At 42.7% G+C, this 23,406-nt stretch overlaps 1 protein-coding gene across 1 annotated transcript in view; it reads right to left on the bottom strand.

Annotated features, from left to right (window-relative positions):
- Window positions 1-8,989: 8,989 nt before the first annotated feature.
- Window positions 8,990-23,406, bottom strand: part of m1ap (meiosis 1 associated protein) — a 55,760-nt gene continuing 41,343 nt past the window's right edge. Inside the window, exons 6-13 of the mRNA XM_025906079.1 lie at window positions 20,540-20,695; window positions 19,142-19,301; window positions 17,741-17,882; window positions 13,937-14,006; window positions 13,698-13,840; window positions 11,848-11,963; window positions 11,559-11,613; window positions 8,990-9,943 (exon numbers count right to left, since the gene is read on the bottom strand). Of these exons, the coding sequence (XP_025761864.1) occupies window positions 9,710-9,943; window positions 11,559-11,613; window positions 11,848-11,963; window positions 13,698-13,840; window positions 13,937-14,006; window positions 17,741-17,882; window positions 19,142-19,301; window positions 20,540-20,695 (1,076 nt within the window). The 3' untranslated portion in view covers window positions 8,990-9,709. The remainder of the gene's footprint in view (window positions 9,944-11,558; window positions 11,614-11,847; window positions 11,964-13,697; window positions 13,841-13,936; window positions 14,007-17,740; window positions 17,883-19,141; window positions 19,302-20,539; window positions 20,696-23,406) is intronic.

Genomic DNA, 23,406 nt, shown 5'->3' with positions numbered 1-23,406 from the left:
CAACTTCTCTAACACTCCTTCTTCTTTCAGACAGAACGAGGGAAGAAAAACATAAAGTAGAAGAGCAGCAGTGAGTTTCTGTCTTTCTCATTAAACTCTCAGTGAACCAATTGCGAGAAAAAAAATGCTGGGGAAAGGGCACACACACACACACACACACATTACGGCACTGTTTTCATGCAGTCAACATTTTCTTTTATTCGGTTCAGCACTTCCTCTTTGGAATATCCAAAACAAGCTGTTTACACATTTACAGTGTCTGTTTCCAGAGAAGACTTTGCCCAAATTCTGGCCATAAAGCAAACTGCACAAACTTTTATGCTGAGTTCAGTTTCAATGCCTTCTTTATCTCATGTGACTCCACTTGTTCGAGCTTTAAAAAAAGCTACAGTTTTGCACATTTCAGCTATTCAGTTTAGCATTTTAGATGCGCAACTGACTCTTTTTACTTTTTTGAAGTACTTTGATACTCAGGCAACCATGTCATTACCACAACAGGAACTGTGATTTAATTTTTTTTTGTCTGTGTAAATGTACAGACCATGAGTGACATAAAAAGTTTTGTTTCTCTCTCTTTGCAGTGACTTGGTTAATAAAGTGACACACATTTTATTTCTTTCATGTCATTGTCAGTGTGAGCGGGTGTGTGTCGCAATTTTAGGCTCATTTTTAAAAACAGTCGCATAAAAAGTCCCCGGAGCTAAATGCGAACGATTATGTGGTAAGCAAAGAAATGTGAAGAAGATGTTAGTGTGACCAGATTTAAAAAATCCAGTCACACTATGTATTCATTCATTCTTTGTTTAAAAGATAAGACACTGGACTTTTTAATGTAATCCGAGCTAATCCTGTCATGAACGCCTAAACAAAGACCAACTTTCTCCGTTTTCTCTGTTTCAGCATAATAACAGCAACAACTTCAGTGTTACTGAGCACAGAGTTATGAGCCTTCCCTGGATAAATGCGCAATCCAAACATCTGGGCCCGGTACTTTGAAACAACTTCAATAAATGCAGGATATCCATCCGTTATCTGGATTCATTCAGGGATTCAGCAGTCACACAAAGCTGGTTATCAACTCACTAAATCAACTCAGGGTTTCCCCTGTGTGTTCACAGGAAAAGGATGGTGTTAGCGGCATCTGGCCAATCACAATCAGGGATAAGTGTTGCAGCAGGCAACAGACTGGCTGATTAGTATAGTTTAGTATAGCTTTATGTTGCCTGATGATAAAACTATACAGTGGGAAAACTCCTAATACAGATGGAAAGCAACACAATGTGTAAAGGGAAAAGCTCTGCACAATAGCACTAAAAGTGCTCAATGAATGTGTCTGTTTAAGTGTTTTGGTCACTAAAACTGGAAAAGAGCTACTATATTAATAATATTTAGGCTATTTAAAGTTAGTGAAGAAAATCAACATAAATTCAGTGCAAGTTGATAGACTTACGCTGGTATAGCTCACTGGGTTGAGCAGGTGACCCATATGTCACATGGCTCTGGCCCTATGGTGATGTCAGCCATGGTGTTGTATCTCAAAAGTCTTGAGCCACCCTCTTTATGTTTTGCCAAGAAAATGGCAAATAGGTGCAGAAATTTGGGGGAAAGCCATCTAATGAATGATAATGCTCCACTGCATGTTGTTCTATTCACGAATACTTTTACTGCACTGGCGGTGTAGTTGGGATTACTGTCATGCTGAAAAATGAAGCCTTTTTTAATCCTACACTTTCCAGATGGTATTGCATGATGGATGAATATCTGATGGTACTTTTGTGTATTAATATTTCCAGTTTCTCCAAAACCACTGGCTGAAATTCAGTCCCAAATCATGGCAAATCATTAGCTGTAGTTTTTATGCTTTACTGATTCACAGGTCAATCATAAACAGAAAAAAAAACCCTCTGAAAATGTCAGGTACAAGGACAGGACTGAAAGTGAGTGCAAAAGCAGCCAATGCCCAGACCATAAGCAAAATATAAAAAAATGGAGGGTTAGGGTTAGCACTGTACTCGTATATCAGCTTTCTTGCATAGATGTTTATCTTATGCATGAAAGCACGATTTCATGCATATATCTGCCTTTCAAATGCTGCTACAACCGGCAGCCAGTTAACAACTTTGAGCTACCGTCACTTTTGAAGCTCACCCAGTTACGCACTTAAATGCTCAACGTGTTCAAAAAGCAGTGTGCTAAAATATCAGCTTGTGGTTTTACAGGTTTTTATGTGCCGGGCCATTAAGCCTGTTTTGGTCATGTGCATTTCCTGAAGTGTGAAGCAGTTGCAGAGCAGCCTCGCAATGAACTCCACGACAGGCTGTAAAGCTAAAGTGCCTCTTAACAGGTATGCAGAAGAGGGCTAGGCCATAACAGCTAAATCTGCATGTATCCCGTCAACATATGCTCAACAACAAACCGATGGATTTATCCGTTATCACCAGCTAAGATTCAGATCTTATTTCGACGTTACAGAAAGCACCCCGCTCGTTCTGTCACCTCCTCTTCATTTTTGTTCTTCACACTTTGCTCTTCATCTGTTTGACCTTTCACACATCTGCAACGGGCAAGGTGCACGAACACATATGAACAACTTGATACTGATGTGTATCAGGGTGTTATTTGCATCTGCATGATTTCCACCATTTGTCCCTCGTTGTGTGCTTTGTTGTGTCTTGTATGTGTGTGTGTGGTGTGTGTGGTAGCCTCATACTGAAAGGCTTTATCAGACTTCACTTCACAGTTTCAGATCAACTTCTGTGAGTTTTCTCACTGAAAAATGGAGAAAAATGTTCAACAGTGAGCACTCTGCTGCAGGCTATGTGACACCAAAAGCATCAAAGTTAAGATGCTGTGGATGATCATCAGACAGCAGAAACATATAGAGGCTTTACTCTACCAGACATGACACTAGTTGTATGTGTGTGGGTGTGTTTGCACCATTTCTAGACACACGAGTCTATCTCTGGCCAGACAGTTTTATCTGCAGGTTTGAGGTCTATGTGTTACTTACTGCATGTCTACACACACAAACACACACATACACACACACACACTATTAACTATTATCATGTCAGTCACAGCCTTCCTGTTCTTTTCACTGCCTATTCTCAACACTGCGTGACTGTCTTCTTCCCACCAAGGTCTCCTGCTTGGCCTCTTTAGTCAAAGGTCACGTCAGAGTTTCGGAAAGAGAAAAGGACCAGCCCAACAACAAGAGGCACTGAAACTTGTTTTTTCACAAACACGTGCTTCTGTGGAAAGAGAAAAAGAAAAAAAAAAAAACTCCTTTCCAAGAGGCTTCATATTGAAGGGCAGTAGGTGCTTGGCCAACAGGGCAGTGCCCTATGATATGCAAATGTGCAATCAAATGAATCATAAATATATGTATAAATAGCTCACTGTAATGGTTTTTCCCTGTCCCTGTACGACAGAACACAAACCAGCAAAGAGAAATAAAACTGCTGCACTCACATCATCCTCGCTTTCCAAAGATGAGAAGAAAACTATGAGCAGAGGAAAACATCTGTCCCTGACGTCTGAGAAGCAAAACAGAAATCCATCCATCCATAGTTTAGCTAGTCAGCTAGCTCACAGCTAACATGTTTGCAGTTAGGACACAACAAAGTCAGGCTACTTTTCGGTGTAGTAACCTCAAACTGATGTAGCCCCTGGGTTCTGTGCCTAATAAAGAATTGTGTATTCTTATTTAATGGGTGGATGGGTTTTATTTCCGGTTGCATTTATGATTGTTCCTTGGGCTTGTGATCCTTTTGGGTTCTGGGTAATGAGGGAAGTGGGAACACCTGGCGATAAAGGCACACAGGGGGTCACAATAAGAGAATCAGAGCAGGGAGGGAAGAAAACACAAGACAGAGTGAACAATGAACTACCAAAATAAGACAGGTTTTTACTTTCTATGCAATGTCCCTGATTATGCTGTGCCATGACCCTCGTATTTCCTTCCCTGATTACCCTTCTGTGTATAAATAGTCCTGTTGGGTCTGTAGTCTTTGTTGGATTCCCTGCTGTGGTGCTTCCCTTGTCTTGTTAATTTTTTGGATTTCAAGCTATGATATAAATTCTTTCCTACCCTACCTACACACCAGTTAGTTCTTGTTTTCATTCCCCATCCACTTGTCATCTAATCTCAAAGGAGCTGCTGAACAAAGCCTTCCAAACTGCTGCAGCTAGCCTAGCTCACTGCTTCTGAAATATCGGTCCACTTCATTATTTGTAAACTGCTTGGCTAACTGCAAATTGCATAAAACTGTGTGATTGTGGACAGTTGTGGTTACAGATGATCTCACCACCTCCATGCGTTAGTACTTAAAGTCTACCTAATTTCCAAAAAAGCACAAAACACAATATACAAAGGTCTACATATGGTCTCTACTCTGTGTTAGTGCTCAAGCCTGTGAACTGCCTCAACTGCATCAAGTGAAGCTCTAAAAGGAAAATAATGAGCCCAAAGATTTACTGATGCATCGCTAATGACACTATTGATGGTGCAGCTTTGATGTAATCAGAGGAAACTTCATCCGAGAGATCCATCAGGTCAGGAATCCCAATAGCCTCTTAATGATGTAGTTACTCTGCGGAATAAATGAACAACAGTATTGTCAGGCTATGGCTTCAAATGTTAAGATCTGTGCAAATGCCATTTTTTATGTCAAACATGGCTGGGTTTGTTTTGGGTCTTGTGAAAACTTGACACCTGTCAGCTGCACCTCTTAATATAAAAACGACCTTGAGCATCGTTTCCTCATTCTGTTTCAACTTTGCGATGCACAGCATATGACACACTCCTGTCGTGGGCATCTGACAAGAAGTTAGTGCTTTCTGACACGAGACACACATGAAACTGTCCGGTTTCCTCTCGTGTTTGACTTGGTCGACCACCAGCGCTCTATTTTTGGCTTTGCGTGGGCAAACCAATTCAGTCATGTGTGTCTGAAATAGAGGTTCATTCACTCTCGCTGTCTCTTTCAGTGCTACCTAAAGGAAATGGCAGTTTCTCATTCATGCTGCTTCATTTGCAAAACCTCAGTGATTATCTGCACAAAGGTTAGGTGTGGTGAAGAAGTGATTTTCCTCAGCGAGCTTCAGTGGACCACGCTTCAGGTTCAGGTTCTCTTGTTTCTGTGCTTTCCGTGATGATAATCACTGGGGCGCTTGCTCTCCAGAGATTTGTGCTCCTGACTTTATCTCTGAGCCTTGCACATGTGCATGCATGTCAGACATGTAGGAGTAGAGACCTTTCAAGATTTCTCTTACGGGTTTCCAATTCAGGTTCTGTAACCTTCTGACTTCACCTCCTCACTTCCTCCTCACAGAGATGAACTTCCTCTTTCAATTCTCGCTCAGCGTTGCTGGTAAGACAGATAATTATTCTCTGCCTGTGTATGAACTGTGACTCCTTTGCTTATTCTTCCATGTGTATAGTATCAGAGTCCTGTGGCAAGTCAGGACAATCGCAGGAAAGAGACAATGCGTTACAGTCTGTGGGACAGACAGAGAGTCTGATGCATGTTTTTTTTTGTGCTCTGCAGATTGCAGCAAAAAAGGAAATGGAACATTGAGCATAAAGCAGGAAGTCAAAGCACTAATATTATCCTGACTCAGATATAGATGGCACAAAAAAGAATACAACTGCATTTTTAGACAGCTGAACCACAAAAGCCTTTTTACGCGGGTCAGAATTACCGAGTTTAGTTCGATGCGTAGACACGTCTGCGAAATGAAAGGTTACCTCTCCGCACCTCAGGAAACTGTGCATCAAAACTGAAAAAGTAGGAAACAAACTGTCTCCTGCTCAGCAGTGACCGATGCGTCGTACAACTGCCGCATCCGTTTGGTTTCTTTGGCCACGAAAAATGATCCAAACAGTTGGTAAACAGGAGCTTAATTACAAGATTTCTCAGTTTAATTGTTGCTAGAGTTTGGTCCATCTCTTAATCCCCCCCCCAAACCAAACCAAACCACCATCCTTAGAAAGAATAACTTGGAAATGAAGTTTTCCAATATGGTTTCTGCAAGGTGACGATGCATTGCTAATGACACTATTGATGCTGCAGCTTTGACGTGAAAACAAATAAAAGCTAACATTTTATTTTATTTTATAACTTTAACCGATACTTCTGGAGAATTACATCTTGTCTATATTTATCTGGCTAAAAACAATGATTTAGTCTGTTCTTGAGCAATAAGCGTTACCAAAAAGGTTAAATAGGCACACTACTAAAAATAACAGTGGCCGAAAGTAGCTTCCTCCGCTTAAAAAAACAAATAAATAAATTAAGCAAATTAAGCTTTCAAAAGCAACACAGAGACTTGCACACACCATCGCTTCTCAAAATATCACTTCGTGCTCGGTAACACATACAGAAATTTGACTGTGAAGCAGCCTTGCTGAATGTTTGTTGTTCCTATATAATCACTGTCCTTTCTCTTAACAGTAACAGTCTGCGGAGAGATGTCAGTGTGTATGATTATTAGTCTGAAGAAAACAACAGAATGTGGGAATTAACCACCAAACCAAATTATTCTCTGCAGACCAAAGTTCATTCTTTGTGTGGAGCGTTAACAGCTTAGGTCTAAAGACGTTTGTGTGTGTGTTGAAATAAATATGCTCACCAGTTAACTCCAGGCCTTAACCACGTGTAATGCTAGTTTGTAGCTAAAAGCGTTTTACAAGGTCTTGAATAATCAGGCCCCATCTTATCTTAACAACCTCACAGTACCACATCACCATACAACATATATTTAGGCCTGGATCAGGTGACACTGTATCCTCCCTTAGTTACACTGCAATAGGCCTAGGCTGCTTCCCATGACGCACCCATGAGTATTTCTTCTTCACGCACCTGTTTATACACCACTCTGCATTTAGTTTTCACCTGTCTCCCTTACCTCCACCCGGTCATGGCTGCCCCTCCTTGAGCCTGGTTCTGCTGGAGGTTTTTCCTGTTAAAAAGGAGTTTTTCCTTCCCACTATCACCACATGCTTGCTCACAAGGGGTCAGCTGATTCTTGGGGTTTTCTCTGTATTATTGTAGGTTCTTTACCTTACAATATAAAGTGCTTTGCACTGAAAATTGTTTTGTGTTGAACAGTGCCCACTGTCTGCCCATGTATACGGTGTTGGAGAAAAGGTGGTGAAAGAAATGATGGTAAAAGAAACATTATATGTAACGATGGGTAAAGCTCCTGGCAACAGACCACTTGAGAGTAGCATTTAGGCAGGATTGGTTTATTGCTTAGCACACTATTTTCAATGTCCTGTCCTCGCCTACTAGTGATATCTGGTGATGGTAGACAAAAAACCCAGCTGCTTCCTTTGTCCACATACCACAAAAATTAAAGAAATGTCGACGACAAAACAAAAGTAGCACCAGTTAAGACCCAGAGCTGATGAGAAAGGATAAGGTGCATACTGCACTTTTAAAAAGGTTAATTTCAACAGGTACATGGCTTAAGACGAAAAGCGTTTAAGGTTTTAGTTACACACTGGATGCACTTAATTGTGCAGTGGAGGTTTTTTAAGCAATAACGATGAAGATGACAAAGAGAATCAATCAGTAAATATGTGACATTTTTATATTTGTGCACCTTTTCATTCTGCTCTCATCCTTGGGAAACTCAATAATGTTATTAATGTGCAGGGAAACCTGTGGGAGGTAAAAGGTTAAAGGCGGTTAGGTGCTCTTCTTCTACTATCAGCACCTTATGCTACAGAAATGTTACTGCAACCATCCGCCCACAAACTGGTATTTTATTATGCCATAGCAGATGAACAGATCAGATACAGGTTGATACATGTATATATATACCTCATATATATGAAAGAAAGCTGAACGGGAACACGATCGAAATAACACTGTGAGATGAGGGAAAAAAAAGAACAACAACAAATGCAAAACATTTTTCAGAGAAGACCTTCTGCTTTAGAGCGAAAAGTCGAAAAAGTCACCTGACAAGCGGGACACTGTTAAACTTCCTGCGATTTCAAAAACAATTGAACCTTTGTCAGTTTCTGGTAATATCACATTTATCTCTAACAGTTGTGACATTTAGTGAGGAGTGTGTCTAACAGTGTGCAGGTCACACAGAAGAGCTTCGGCTCTAGCCTTCTGACCTCTCCGGGGACAGAGGGACGGCTGTTGTTGCATCTGAACAAATTTATGAAATTCACACCAGTTGACTCAGCTCTCCAGCGCTCGTGAGAATTAAAAAGTAAGTGAAGAGCGAGAGTGAAGAAGCGACGGGAGAGAGAGGGGGAAGTGGGGAAAATGTTAGTGGCTGGTTTTGAAGGTCCGGGTGAATTCTTTTCAGAGACAAAAGCGTCGTTGTCGCCGTAATTCGTGAATGCGGAAGTAGTGTGACATCACAACGTCATGAAGTCACTGGCCACTGGGATGTGCCAAATGTTATAAGGTTCAGTAAGGGGGTGGAATGGCGGGAGACTCATTAAACCTGTGAGCGTGCGTGTCTGTGTATGACGAAGCTCATTCACGGGAAATTAATTCATAACAGTGACGACGGACAAACGTAACTAATGTGTGAATGTGAATCACTGTCGGAGTGAGTGTAAATAGAAAACTGTGCACAAACCAGCAGTGATGTAATAGCTTCAAGTCGTCTCACACACACACACACACACTCGCAGACACAACGGAATGTTTTTTTCCAATGCAAAGTTGTCATATTCACTTTTTCACAGAACACACTGGAGATTTTATCAGTTTTCTTCCATCCACCCTCCTCCCCCTCACGCTGCCTTTCAACCCTCGGAGAGAGAGCTGGCGGCGGGGGTAAAGGCGAGCAGAGAGGCCTCTCTGTCTGTGGCTCGTTGAAACAGTGAAGCTGTGTTCGAACGGGAGCTTAAGGGCGACGCGAAGAAGGAATGTGCATGTGTGCGCGCTATAAGTCTTTATACACCACGTCTCGTTTATTATGCATCAATTGTAGTTTTGTAGCTAGTTTCCTTTTGACTTAAAGCTGTGCGTGCCAGCGTGCGTGCTGTAGTGCACAGACAGTGCTTTTTATACATCCATCAGCTTTTAATCTTCCTCTGATCTCCCACACACCACCCACGTTTGTTCTTTTTTTTTGCAACTTCTTATTACTTCCCTCCATTTTTTTTGGGTGACTGTTTAACGCTTTCATTGTCCTGCCGCTTCCCTTCTTTTCATCTTTTATCCTGCTTTTTTTTTTTTCATTGTTTACGGTGTGTGATTTTGCCGTTTTGCTAACTCAGCAATCTGCACATGGCAGCGAGCTGAAACTTTCCTTTCTCACATTCACACTTGCACACATACACACACATGCTTGCAAATGCAGCGACGGAGGCTTGTTAAATTCAGATCTAACTAATATTGTTCGAGCGAGCGAGCGGTGAGAATAAATAGAGATGAAAGAAAGTGTCAGAAGAACCACCCAGAGTGCAGTGCAGAGTAAGTGTGTTCACAGCGTGTCACACTACCTCCTGTGTGCATTTACGTGCAAATTAGCTTGTCTCTTCCTTTCTTTGAAGGCTTTATGAGCTGCCTGATTGCTCACCAGCTTTACAGTGGAAACCAATTAGCCAAATATGTGTGTGTGTGTGTGTGAGGGTTTATGCATTTGCAGGTACTCTGACTCCACTGGAACCCCTTTGAAGTATGCAACAATGGACTTTTCCCCACTTTCTGCTACTAACCCTGCAGCACTCTTACTGTATTAGCACAGAGTTATCATCATCATCATTTCCCTCTTGCCGGGTAGGGGCCGGGGCCCGACTGCTGCCACTGCTGCTGCTGCTGAGGAAGTTCAGAGCTGGGCGGGAGGCCTTGCTGGGAGGAGGTCCCAGCGAGGAGGAAGAGGAGGCGGCGGAGGAGGAGGGTAGCGGAGCAACGGTGGCCCTGACCTTGTTGTTCATTCCCAGTTGGCGACTGTAGTTTTGTAGCTGCATGGAGGCCACACACACACACACACAGACATTCTGAATTTCAAACTCAAGATCACTTTCTTGTAGAAAACGGCAGATGAAAGAGTGGAAGAGGAGGATCTGAAGGAGTTGGGAGGAAGGACATGTGAACGCAGCAAAAAGGAACATTATGTTTGGACTTTAAGTCTGAGGTCAGCTGGAGCGAGAGGTCGCCACAGAACAGAGCGAATAATCACTTTCCCTGCGCTTTCCCACTGAAGTGAACTATTTGCATGTGAGCAGCCTTATCAGCCCCGATGAATCACCCTGCCAACAGCTATACACCCTCAGGACACAGCAGGCTTCAGTTGATGTGAATACATAAAAAAAAATTAGGGTGAAAGTTCACGAGCGATACACTGCCTGTGAAATCCACAGGAAATACTACACTCTACTATAATATACTCGGAATATACTCTGAAACACTGAATATTGGTCTGGAATTACAGTAAAAAAAACCCCAATAAGATGCCACCACAGCAGTGATACATTCAAAACACCAGACAAACCTCGAGCCGAATGATCTTCTGGAAAGTCTGAACCTTTTAGAAGAATCCCTTGTGATAGAAAACCACTTCATCTCAAAAGTGCTATCTTTGAAAACATTGTAGAGTATCAGAAAGCACCACAGCACGGACTGTGTGCTCGTTTAATCAGCGTTTATGACTCACTTTGAAAACTCTAAAATAAAACTGAAGAATGATTCACTGCACTATCGTTGTTTCACATCAGAAACGCAGTAATCCTCAGACTCAATGAGGTAACTTAACCACTTCCTGAAATAAAATTTTACTTTTAGGTTTTAACTAAACTTTTGACTTCACATGCATCCGAAATGATACTTTAGGCATTGAAGTTGCTTAAATGGGTATTTCGCAAACTTTTATCTGGCATTTTTAGTTTCTAGTTTCTTTCCAGGACATGATAAGATTATAAAACACAAAGCACCATTAAAGATTAACCACAAGTTCACTTTGTGGCCTCCTTTACAAAACCTGTGATTGTTTTTATTTGTCACTTTTTAGTATTCTCACATTATCTGAAAGCTTTCATACATCTCTCAGATGCTCCCATTCAAACAAAGCTGCTGACATCATACAACAGTTTACAAAAACAATACCCTCAGAGTGTTTGAGACTGGCTGACCTCTAGTTTAGGACTACCTGGCTACAAACTAAGCAGTTAAAACTAGTTCCAGCTGCCTCCGGAGGACACGCTCAGACAACACCTTTATCTGTTTGCTTTAACTCAGACATCTGCTCATCCTCAACCGCTGCCTCCAAACAAAAATGTGGTTGTTTTATTGGATTATGTTGCTTTACTTCACATTTTTCATTCTCATGTTTATTTTCATGTTTTTTTCCAAAAGGCTTGTTTGTGTCTGACTGCAGCGAGTGCTGCCATCTAGTGATCAAATGAGGACGTGAGGCTGAAGGGCATTACTAAAGCACACGCTCCATAGAAACATGTTTAATGTGGTTAATCAGAATGGTACTTTATGCGGTCAAATGGCTCTTGAATCATAAACTTCCCCCATGTTATATATAAGCATTGCAGAGTGACCTTCAGACTGTCATAAAGCTGCTGTGTTTACCTGCCGTGGCTGTCTGCTGCCTGTGCTTTTAGGGCCCTCCTGTGGTGGCTGAATCCTGGGAACACAAACAGCTTAGCTCCTCAATGTCATCTCCTTAACATATATCTGCAACCCTAACATAATCTTCTTAATAAGCTTGTTTATCATTGGCAACAGCTTGTGGTTACGATCACCTTCACTTAGCTACACCTTCTCTAATGGCACTGATCACTACATTCTTTAAATTAGAGCTTTGCTCGTCTCTATTAATATCATCACAGACTCATCATGATCCTCCCGTGTTGCTGACCTGTATGGGTATCGCGGCTGTGAGAGCAGGCCTCGGCTCCTGAGGTGCTGGTAGAGGTTACTGCTCAGGGAGAGAGGGTTTAAAACAAACTCCTCATCCAGCTGAGTGAGACAGCTCTGACAGAGACAGAAGGCACACAAGTATCATTTGAATATTTCAACTGCGACCTGTTTCGACCTTCAGCGAGTACTCAGAATAAAAAAGTGAGTCACACTAAATGACGAGGCACTGTGTTCCAAAACAGGATCGTAAAAATGTCCTGTCAAAAATACACTTGACGTCTAATACTGTCATCATCACATTCATAGAAGCGTCATCCTGAGACGTCATCGAAACTTTGCGTGCTTCTCTTTCTCAATGATGAGTGTGCAGTTTAAGTACAGGTCATAATATGGAATTACTATTATAATTATTTAATAGCAGGACGCAAGTGATAATGTGAGGAAAGTGTTCGAAGAAACAGGGAGATGAAGAAAGTAGACAGGAATAGTGAATAGAGAAAGGTGGCAAAGGAAAAGGAAAATGCTCACAGTGAGTTGTTTGTCAGACTAGAAGGAAAAACGAGGGACTTTTGTCAGTTGGTTATAGAGAGACCGAGGTGGAAAAAAGATAAAGATGGAAATGTGCTAATGAGTGAAGAGAGTGTGTTGACAAGATGGAAGAAGTAATTTTGAGGAACTGATGGGTGTAGGAAATGTAAGAGAGAGGAAGACAGATGGAAGACAGTTTGTCATAAAGTGCAGATTAGAAAGGAGGAAGTGAGGGCAGCTATGAAGAGAATGAAGAGTGGAAAGGTGGTTGGTCCAGAAGACCTACCTGTTGAGGTGGAGATGTCTATGAAAGAGAGCCGGGCACTTTTTTAACCAGATTGTTTAACATCATTTTTAGGGTATAAAATGTTCAGAATTTTGGAGAGAAGGAAGCAAGGAATGGCGGTGGTGGAGGTGGTGTACGACACGAGGACAGTGAGACAGTGCTGATGTGGATGGAGCTGCCAGGGAGGAGGAAATGAGGAAAGCCTCAGAGAAGATTCATGGATGTAGTGAAGGAGGACATGAAGAAGGCTGGGGTGACACAAGAGGATGCTAGAGAAAGTGATTGATGGGTATGTGATCCAACAGCTGAAAGAAGAAGAAGAAGAAGAAGAAGAAGAGGAAGAACAGGAAGAAGAAGAAGACATATAAACAAATGGTGTGGTCCTTAGTTCCAGGTATATACAATTAGAATTGTATGATGATTTCATGGTTCAGTCTTTAAAAGGTTAACTGGTCATTCAGGTGAGTGTTAACACAATACCACAATCCTCCATTGAGGGGACGTTTCAACAAATCCACCTGAAGAAGATGAAACTCTTAGAGCTACATCAGAATCTATGGGCCTCAGTTAGCATGATAAATGTTAAAGTTCATGATAGTACAATTAGAAAAGACTGAACAAGTGTGGCTTATTTGTAAAGGCTGTCATGAGAAGGCATTTTCTCCCTAAAAAGAAGAGCACAGTTTTGGACAGGTGAGAACCAAGTGGAGATGTTTGGCCACAACGCACAGTGTCCCCTCATATCAGCGTTCACCATGGAGATGGAGGGGAGATGATTTAGGCTCGCTTTGCAGCCACAAGACCTGGGCAGCTTGCAATCACAGAGTTGATCATGAACTCCTCTGTATACCAAAGTATTGTAGATTCAGATGTGAGGATATCTGTCTAATTTGGCTGACAGCTTGCTTTGTATTAATGTAAAGGTAACCAGTGCTGATAGATTACTGAAGTTGATGCATCAACTTCTGCTTTGAGGTTCTCAGTGTCTCTATTTACTTCTCTAAATAGTTTAGAGCAACCAGAGGTCATCTAACCTGTATAGTCTGCATGGCGTGATGTGCAGGGTCCTGAGCCAAAGCCAGCTGTGAGCACGGCAGCAGCAGCTCTCTGGAGACCACAGGCTTCAGCAGCAGGGAGAGAGATGGAGATGGCTGGAGGATATAGTGGGAATACACACCTGTGTTGGAAACATACACGGGGCCGGTGATTGCTCACAAATGAACTTGATAAACAGTCAGCTCTCTCACACATAAACATAAAAACAAACACACACATGGACCTGAGGCTCCAGCTGCAGACTTCTGAGCCGGCTCCACCTGCAGCAGCAGGAACAGGTCACGACTCTGAAAGAGAGAAATCAAAAACTGTTAACTATTTGAACCACGGAGGGATATGCAGAATCTTGCAAGGTTGACAAGCTAAAATGAAGAACAGTCAAATGGTCCAAACAATTTTATGCTATGTTATTACTGCAGAAACATTGGGATGCTGTGTAAAATGTAAACAAATCTTAAACATATCAAATGTTCAAGCTGGGCCATTTTACTGTTTCATGAAAAAAATGAACAGAACATTTGAATTTAATGGCAGCAACACATCTCAAAAAATGGGATGAGGCAACAAAAAGACTGGAAATGTGTTACTTAAAAACAGCTAGAAGAACATTTTGTAACTATTTATATTAACTGGAAACAGAGAAAGAGCACGTTGGAGAGCCTGAGTTTCTTAGATGTAAAGATGGGCAAACGTTCTCCTTTCTGCAAAAAAAACTGCATCTACAAAGTGGGGATTGCTTTCAGAATAAGGTTACTCAGCATTAAAATTGGGAAGTCTTTGAACATCCATCCATCTATCCATTTTCTTCCGCTTATCCAGGGCCGGGTCGCGGGGGGATCAGCCCAAGCAGAGAAGCCCAGACCTCCCTCTCCCCAGCCACCTCCTCCAGCTTGTCCGGGGGAACACCAAGGCGTTCCAAGGCCAGCTGAGATATAATCTCTCCAGCGTGTCCTGGGTCTGCCCCGGGGCCTCCTCCCAGTGGGGCATGCCCGGAACACCTCACCCAGGGGGCGCCCAGGAGGCATCCTTGTCAGATGCCCGAACCACCTCAACTGGCTCCTTTTCGATGTGGAGGAGCAGCGGCTCTACTCTGAGCCCCTCCTGAATGGCCGAACTTCTCACTCTATCTCTAAGGGAGAGGCCAGCCACCCTTCGCAGGAAGCCCATTTCCGCTTGTATCCGCGATCTCTTTCTTTCAGTCACTACCCACAGCTCGTGACAATAGGTGAGGGTAGGGACGCAGATCGACCAGTAAATTGAGAGCTTCGCTTTTACACTCAGCTCTCTCTTCACCACAACAGACCGGTACAGTGTCAGCATCACTGCAGCCGCAGCACCAATCCGTCTGTCGATCTACCGCTTCCTTCTCCCGTCACCTGTGAACAAGACCCTGAGATACTTAAACTCCTCCACTTGCGGCAGGAAATTGTCCCTGACCTGGAGTGGGCACTCCACCCTTTTTCCGACTGAGGACCATGGCCTCAGATTTGGAGGTGCTGATTCTCATTCCTACTGCTTCACACTCAGCTGCGAACCGTTCCAAGGCGAGCTGGAGGCCTTCACCCGATGAAGCCAACAGGACCACATCATCCGCAAAAAGCAGAGATGAGATCCTGAGACCACCCAAGTGAAAGCCTTCCACCACTTGGCTATGCCTAGAAATTCTGTCCATAAAAATTATGAACAGAATCGGTGACAAAGGGCAGCCCTGGCAGAGCCCATCACCCACCAGGAACGAGTCCAACTTATTGCCGACTATGTGGCCCAAGCTCTTGCAACGGTTGTATGAGGACTGAATATCCCGTAGCAATGGGCCAGACACCCCATACTCCCAGAGCACCCCCCACAGGACCCCCCTGAGGGACACGGTCAAATGCCTTCTCCAAGTCCACAAAACACATGTAGACTGGTTGGGCAAACTCCCATGCACCCTCAAGTATCCTTGAGAGGATGAAGAGCTGATCCAGTGTTCCACGACCGAGACAAAAACCGCATTGTATCCAAGGTTCAACTAACGGATGGACTCTCCTCTCCAGCACCCTGGCATAGACTTTCCCAGGGAGGCTGAGGAGTGTGATTCCCCTGTAGTTGGAACACACCCTCCGGTCCCCTTTCTTAAAGATGGGAACCACCACCCCGGTCTGCCAGTCCAGGGGTACTGCCACTGATCTCCACGCAACATTGTAGAGGCGTGTCAACCAAGACAGCCCTACAACATCCAGCGCTTTCAGGAACTCGGGGCGGACCTCATCCACCCCAGGGGCTCTTCCACCAAGGAGCTGTTTAACTGCCTCAGTGACCTCGCCCCCAGAGGTTGGCGGGTCATCCCCTTCCCCTTTGAACATCTCATCAATAATATACAGTACATTATATCATCAAATGATTCGGAGAAACTGGAGAAATCTATGTGTGCAAGTGACAAGGCTGATAATCCTTATTGTATGCCTGTGATCTTTGGGCTCTCGGGCAGCACTGTGTTAAAAACAGAAGCAGAAGCAGATACATTGCACACTTCAGCAGTGTATTTGCACCAGTTACATTAATATAAGGAACCAAAGAAGTATTAAAGTTGAGGGATATAAGCCATTATATCTGAGGTAAAGTGGAATCCAAATAGAGAAAAAGGCTCAATGTGGCTCTTATTTACAGATACTCTCAATCATGTAAATATAAAGTACACAGGTTCATTTCTGAGCTTTTATGCATTAGGACATACCGGTACCAGCTCTTTATGATTCTGTTTGACTACATGGGTTTAGGGACACTTCCAGAAAGTTCACTGAGTCGTCCACAAATTCCCTTCCTGTCTCTATCATGCAGAGAAGAAGTCGTGCAGTATTTGAGCATGATCCAGAAACGTCTTCTCTGGGCTAAAGCTAAAATGGACCAAGGCAAAGTGGAAAACTGTTGTGTGGTCAGATGAATTTAATGTGAAATTCCTTTGGGGGAAAAAAGCTACATCCTCCAGACTAAAGAGCAGAGAGACCTGACAGCTTATTATCATTTGAAAAGTCTTGCATATTTCAGTATTATTTTCAGCCATTGTTAAATCACATGCTGCAGCTAATCCAACAGCATGGCTTTGCAGTAAAAGAATCCAGGTGCTGAACTGCCTTGCCACCAGTCCAGACCTTTCACCAGTTGAAACATGAAACGAAAATACAACAAGAAGACGTGGGACTGCTGAGTAGCTAGAATCCTTTATCAGACAAGAATGGGACAACATTCCTCTCTCGAATGTGAAGCAACCGGTCTCTGCAGCTCCCAGACAGTTAAAAATACCCGCCACTTCTAACCCTAGATGCACCTTTGGTAACAATTAAAAATATTAGATGATTTTCAGAAAAGTTGACTTCTGACCTCTAACATGTCTGAGATTTTTAAGTAGATCCTCCTGGGGTATCAATTTGAAAGTCCTCTGTCACCTTGTTCTTAAGTTATCACATTCAAGAAATCACCTTTCCAGAAAACGTGACCTCTGCCCACCCGCCTAGCAGACTGACTCCATCAGCCCTTTATAGCCGAGGGGTAAAAAACCTGTTGTTAAACAAATAGCAGATGCTTTTTAGTGGTGAACATGGAGCTGTCCCAACTTTTTTGAGATGTGTTACTACTATAAACGTTAACGATTATTTAATACTGTTCTTAAACTGGCACATTTTCTCCGTTTGATATGTTTTCTATGTTCTGCTGTAAACAAAATATGGATTTATGAAATTTACAAACCACTGCATTTTATTTTCACTTGAATTTGCACAACTTTCCAGTGTTTTTCGTATTGGTTTGTATGAGTTGAGAAGCACAACCGTCAAACAAAAACACAAACATGAATATGATTGCTCTACTCTACCATGACTCCCACGTTCCCACATTCGCTAAAACAGGAACCAGATTTGCATTATGCAAATTCTGTCATGTAGACTGGTCAAATGGGTTTTACTTCTGCATCATATGCGGTCATAAAATGTCAGTTTCTCTTAATAAAGACAATTGTCACAAGACGAAAAAACAGAAACTACACCCTGAGTGTGTGGCAGAGGGCATGGAACAAGTTCTGGTTGTTCTCCATTTCATCCCAGTCCAGCTGCCAGCAGGTGGTTGGGCGGATCACCAACGGAAGGCCGTACAACACACTCTCACACACCCCATCTGCACGCAGAACTCTGAAAGACACACACACACACACAGTTAGTCAAAGAAGAATGAAGGGCTCGTGCCAGCAATAGAAAAAACAATGAAATCCTTTTCATTTCTGAAATAAGCTCCAGCAGAAAACTGTAAGTATGCAAATATATGGAAAACATCATGAGCAGAGAGAATGACATCATCCCTGCTGAGGTGCGTTTGCAGTGTGACCCATTTTCTAACTCAAGTACATAAAGAGCACAATTTTCCAACCGTCTGGTATGCAAAACAAACTCCCATTCGCTCACACAAACGCACATTACTTCCTATTGTAGGTCCTGAAAATGTAAAACAAATGCAAATCAAGTTTCTACCTCAGTGCCTGCTTTCTATCATTAGCGTGTGTGTAGCATGTGTGTGCATATTTAGGGGAAAATGACATCAGCTGTTACACAAAAGCTGATCACTGAGTTGGAAATAAAATCAGCATTACCTCAACTGCATGAAAACATTACCACATAGTTACAAGTGAAAAATGCTGTCTGAGAAAACATCCAGTAATTGTAGCATGCTGCACACCTTTCAGCTCAGCATGTCAGCTGGTTGCTTAAGAAATGTGACACCATTAATGAGACGATCTCCAGCGCACTGCGTGAGTTTGTGAGAAAAAAATGGCACGTACACATTCCTCTACTGACAGGTAGGAAAGAGAAGAAAGTGAAAATATACTGCGCTACATTCAGTTCATGCTTCCACAATCCCTGTGAGGTTAAAAATAACATGAAGAGTTCATTTTGTAGGAAGCAAAAATAGCTTATTTTTTGTATGACACTGTCCACAGAGGCTATTTGACCTACAAGCTTGTAAAACTCTCCATATTTGTTTTGTAATTGGTACGAAAGATTTTATTCATTTGTCAGACTTTAACGATGAACATTTTCCTGTCCTCTGGAATATATTTTATCTTCTGGTTTCCTCGTCCATCACGCTGATTGTACATTTACGAGGCCAACAAAATTCCTAACAAAAGAGAAGAGACTGAACTTTGTGCTCATGTTGCTTTTACAGTGTCGGAGCAGTAACTCCAGCAGAACAAAGTGCACTCAGATGTGACAGGAAAGTTTTCATCCTAGAAATATTCCAACAAAGGAGCTGTGCATACAGAGAACGGGTGTTACTGGATTTTGCACACACAAGCCTTCTCTCCCTCTCTCCTAACAAAGTGATGGTGAGCTGATCCTAATCTTTTATTTGTGGTTATAGTTAGAAGGCCCTGAGCATCGATGCCCACGCTTACTTGATCACTTTCAGTGTCTGCGGTGCTGGGCTTTGATTGGCCGAGCCCTTAGTGCCAGGCAGGAAGTCCCGAATGCTCTCAGTCTTCACTCCCAGTTTCGGGGTCAGCGGGATGAGCGCCGGGCTTATCATGCGCTCCTGCATGTCACACTTCACGCACACTGCACATGCAACAACAGAAACATGCAATGATGTTAAAAACAAAGTACATGCCATGATTCAGTAGTTTGTAGAACCACCCCTTGTCACAATAAATATAACTTTTTTGTGTGACTTTATCAGATTCAGGCAGCATGGTGGAGCAGCTGCCTCACACCAAGAAGGCTCAGAGTTTGAATCCATCATCTGGAGTTTGAATGTTCCCCCTGTGTATGCGTGAGGTTGGTGTCGTTAGGTTAATATGTGATTCTAAGTTTCCCACAGGTGAGAATGTGAGTGCAAATGGTTTGTCTCTGTGTGACAGACTGGTGACCAGTCTAGGGTGTTTGTTGACGAATGGCCCACTCTTCTTTATAATGTTGCTTCAGTTCATTGAGGTTTATGGATAATTGTTTCTACACTGCTCTCGGCCTTTAAAAACTTTCAATTTTGTCTTTTTCAGCTATTCTGCTGTAGATCATATCTGACTCTAGAATACTTCTGTATTCAGAGGAGTTCATGGTCAACTCAGTAACTGTGAGGTATCCGGACATCTCCACTTTGGTCTTGTTTGTCCAAAGGACACTGTTCAGATGTAGTTTTACAAACCTAAGCCATGCTGCCATGTTCTTTTTAGAAAGACGAAGCTTTCTCCTGGCAACCCATAGTTTTTTAGGCTTCCTCTAATTGTACTTCCATGAACTCTAACATGCAACATGCTAACTGAGGTCTGTAGCGTCTGAGATGTAGCTCTTAGATTTTATGCAGTTCCTCTGAGCACTTTGGAGATGCTGGGATATCTACTATTGGGAAGACATCTTGAAGGGTTTTCACTTATGAATAATCGTTTATACTGTGCAATGGTGGGTTATAACTCCATCCATCCATTCGCTTCCGCTTATTCTTTTCAGGGTCGCGGGGGGCGCTGGAGCCTATCCCAGCTGTCATAGGGCGAGAGGCGGGGTACGCCCTGGACAGGTCGCCAGTCTGTTGCAGGGTTAACACACAGGGACAGACAACCATTCGCACTCACATTTACACCTAGTGGCAATTTGGATTATCCAATTAACCTAACCCCACAAGCTGCATGTCTTTGGACGGTGGGAGGAAGCCGGAGTACCCGGAGGGAACCCACGCAAACACGGGGAGAACATGCAAACTCCACTCCGCATTTCTGACATCCTAAAACATCAGTGTGTTCATGTCCAAAGATTTTTATTTGTGTATGTTTGTCTGCCTGTGTGTGGCTGTAGTATTTAACCTGGAATGAGGTTATCCATGGGGCTTGGCAGCAAGAGGTGAAGGTGCTCTCTGTCTCCACCTTGTTCCTGAAGCCATGCCTTGAACACAGTCTCTATGGCAAACACAGTGTTCTCCACCTGCTGCAGGTCGACCTCTGTCCCCAGCATCAGAGAGTCTGCAAAGACACATGCACATGCATAGTGTTAAAAAGCTGTATCAGACTGTCTGAGGCTCTGTATGTGATAATGCATTGTTCTAAAGATTTTAACCTCTTTCATTAGTTTGACATTTGTCAATTAAACAATGTCAATTAGAGCAAACCGACACTCACATTCTCTTTGACCTTTATTTTGAAATTTTTAACATTTTAACAAACTTGTTCAACAACTCCCCAACTTTCAAAGAAGTATTTTTTTTGCCACTAGATGGCAGCAGCACATGATAAATCCAAAGTACAGTAGCAAACGGCCTCGGTGAACTTATCAATACAAGGGTTCAGTGTTTGTGGATTTTCTGAAAGCCTTCTTCAGCCTGTCTGATTAGGAATGAATAAAAGCCTCCAAGACTGAAGATGCAAAAAATTGCTTTTATGGTTATATTTTGAAGCTTTTTATGCAAACAAATGTGCTTCTGTTCTGCTTCTGAGCTTTTCCCTCATCCCAAAGGACACAACATACTAAAAGGCCTAACTTGTCTTCCTTTTTTGCCTGATGACTCCCAATCATCATCAGAAGAGGAAAAGAGACCCCAAGGACTTGCTCCACCCTCATCTCCTGCTTTCTCGCTTATCTCATCCCCTGATATCCATTACCAAATGACTATAGGCAAGCCTTACAGAATACCCCTCTCCTCTCTTTCCCTTGTTCTGCTCTTTAATAGTTAATGAGCCATCAGGACATGACTAATGGGACTAAAGGGAGAACAGGAGATCAGGAAGGACGGAGGAGAAGGTTGACAGAAGGGAGGATGGAGAAGAGTAGGCAAAGTGCTTAATCTCATCCTGTGAGGAGCACTGCGGAGAAAATAAGAAAGTTGAAATTCCTAGACTAAAATATGCCGATGCTTCTTTCATCTGTCAGATGGAACTACAGCACAGAAGATATTTTGGGTTCTTGGCCAAAGTTTGCAAAAGTGCCTTATCTAGAAATAAGTACATCCTCTGAGGGTGGGGGAGGAGGGGGGCGAAGATTAGGTTTGCTACTTTTTTGCTGATGGACACTTGCGGTAGGATTCCTGCTGTGTGAAGCTGAGAGGGATGAAGGCTGAGAGGGAGGATTTAGAGGATGACAAAACATGCACTAATGACACTTTAGCTTTACAAGTTGTCCTTTTATGTGTCAGAGAAAGCACACTGTCCTGACACATGCTACGTTGCTCTTGCTCTGAACACGGATAAAGACGTTTTGGAAATTCTCTGGTACTCGGGGCCAGCTGTGTATCCCACTTTACAGCACTGCAATGTTACTGAGCAAAAACCCAGTGACTGCAGAGAAAGAGTCTAAAAGAACAAGGCAACAAATATGGAGAAAAATCTAAGGAAACTTGCTTTAACACAAAATCAATCGGAAAAGCGATGATGGAAAAAGAGAAGCTGAGGTAAATGACCATACAGTCAGACCAGGAGAGCAAAAACACACAGGCAGGATGCGCTTTTGACTTTACGGAAATTGTGACACCGAGATAAGAGGAAAATCCTTGAGAGACAGACAGAGATGGAGAAAAGATGGTTGAAGCAAACTGACCGTTAGTCTCTCTCTCATAGCGTCTGGGGAATAAGACAGAGAGAGAGAGAGAGAGAGAGAGAGAGAGAGAGAGAGAATGGTGTATACAGAAGAGACGGGAGAAAGTATAAACACAGACAGGGAGGAGGAAGGAGAGGAGGCAGATGAAGACAAGATGAGTTAGAGAAGAGATGGGTGGGTGTGGTGGGTGATGGATGGTGGACCACACTCTAGCTGTGTGGTCCATCCAGAAGGAAAAAGGAAAGAGAAAACGAGGTGTATTCCTTTTCACTGCGGCATAAATAATTCGAGATGCACCCTTTGTGTCTGCTCTTTGCTGAGCAATACACTGAAGACCGAAGAGAATAGGTGAAAGTAGTCAACCCTGATATATGTGTCTGTGTGTGTTTGGAGAGATGGCAATGAGCTGAAGTAATGATGCTCTCTGTTTCTCTTTGGCAGGATTATCAGCGTTCATGAAGAATGTGTTTACACTGCTAAATCCTCACACAGATCTCCCTCTGCTCGGTTCACCAAGTGTGTGTTTATTGCAAGTCTGCAAGATCAAAAAAATCAATTATGTGTTATCGTTAAATCCTCCTATCGCTATCTCTTCTTGCTCCCTCTGTTTCTGTTCTCTGTGATCTGTTGGTATGAGACACCAAGACGCCATTAAATTGTGAGTCAGAGCAAGTGACCCATCCTGCTGATCTACAAGTCTAATAGTGCTCCTGAATTTCATTAGCATTTGCTTGTGTGTGTGTGTGTACCTGAGAAGATAAACCATGACATGCATGCTGAGGTAAGCATACAGGGTGGCAGTCGAATCTCATTAAGTGTGTGTGTGTCTCTATCAGGTGTCAGAAAGTCAGGGTGGTCACGAAGGGATTTATGATTGCTCCCCTCTTACACTAAGCACTGCACTGTAACCGTAGTGTTTAAATCCAGCAAAAAGACTAAAAATGTGACTAAATGTGACCAAAATGAGTGAGATCTACAGGAAGTGATGTAAAGATTTCAAAATAAACAGTTTCTATGTTAGCTGTAAAATTCATGAACAGGAAATTTAACTTTTCAGTGCACTGCAACTTTATATATTTGCAGATCATGCTCATTTTTAACACAAAACAATTTATTTGCAAAGGCATAACTCACAATTGTGTGT

Source organism: Oreochromis niloticus, linkage group LG3 (assembly GCF_001858045.2).
Source record: "Oreochromis niloticus isolate F11D_XX linkage group LG3, O_niloticus_UMD_NMBU, whole genome shotgun sequence".
Lineage (NCBI taxonomy): Eukaryota > Metazoa > Chordata > Actinopteri > Cichliformes > Cichlidae > Oreochromis > Oreochromis niloticus.
This window is presented reverse-complemented; position numbering and strand designations above follow the sequence as displayed.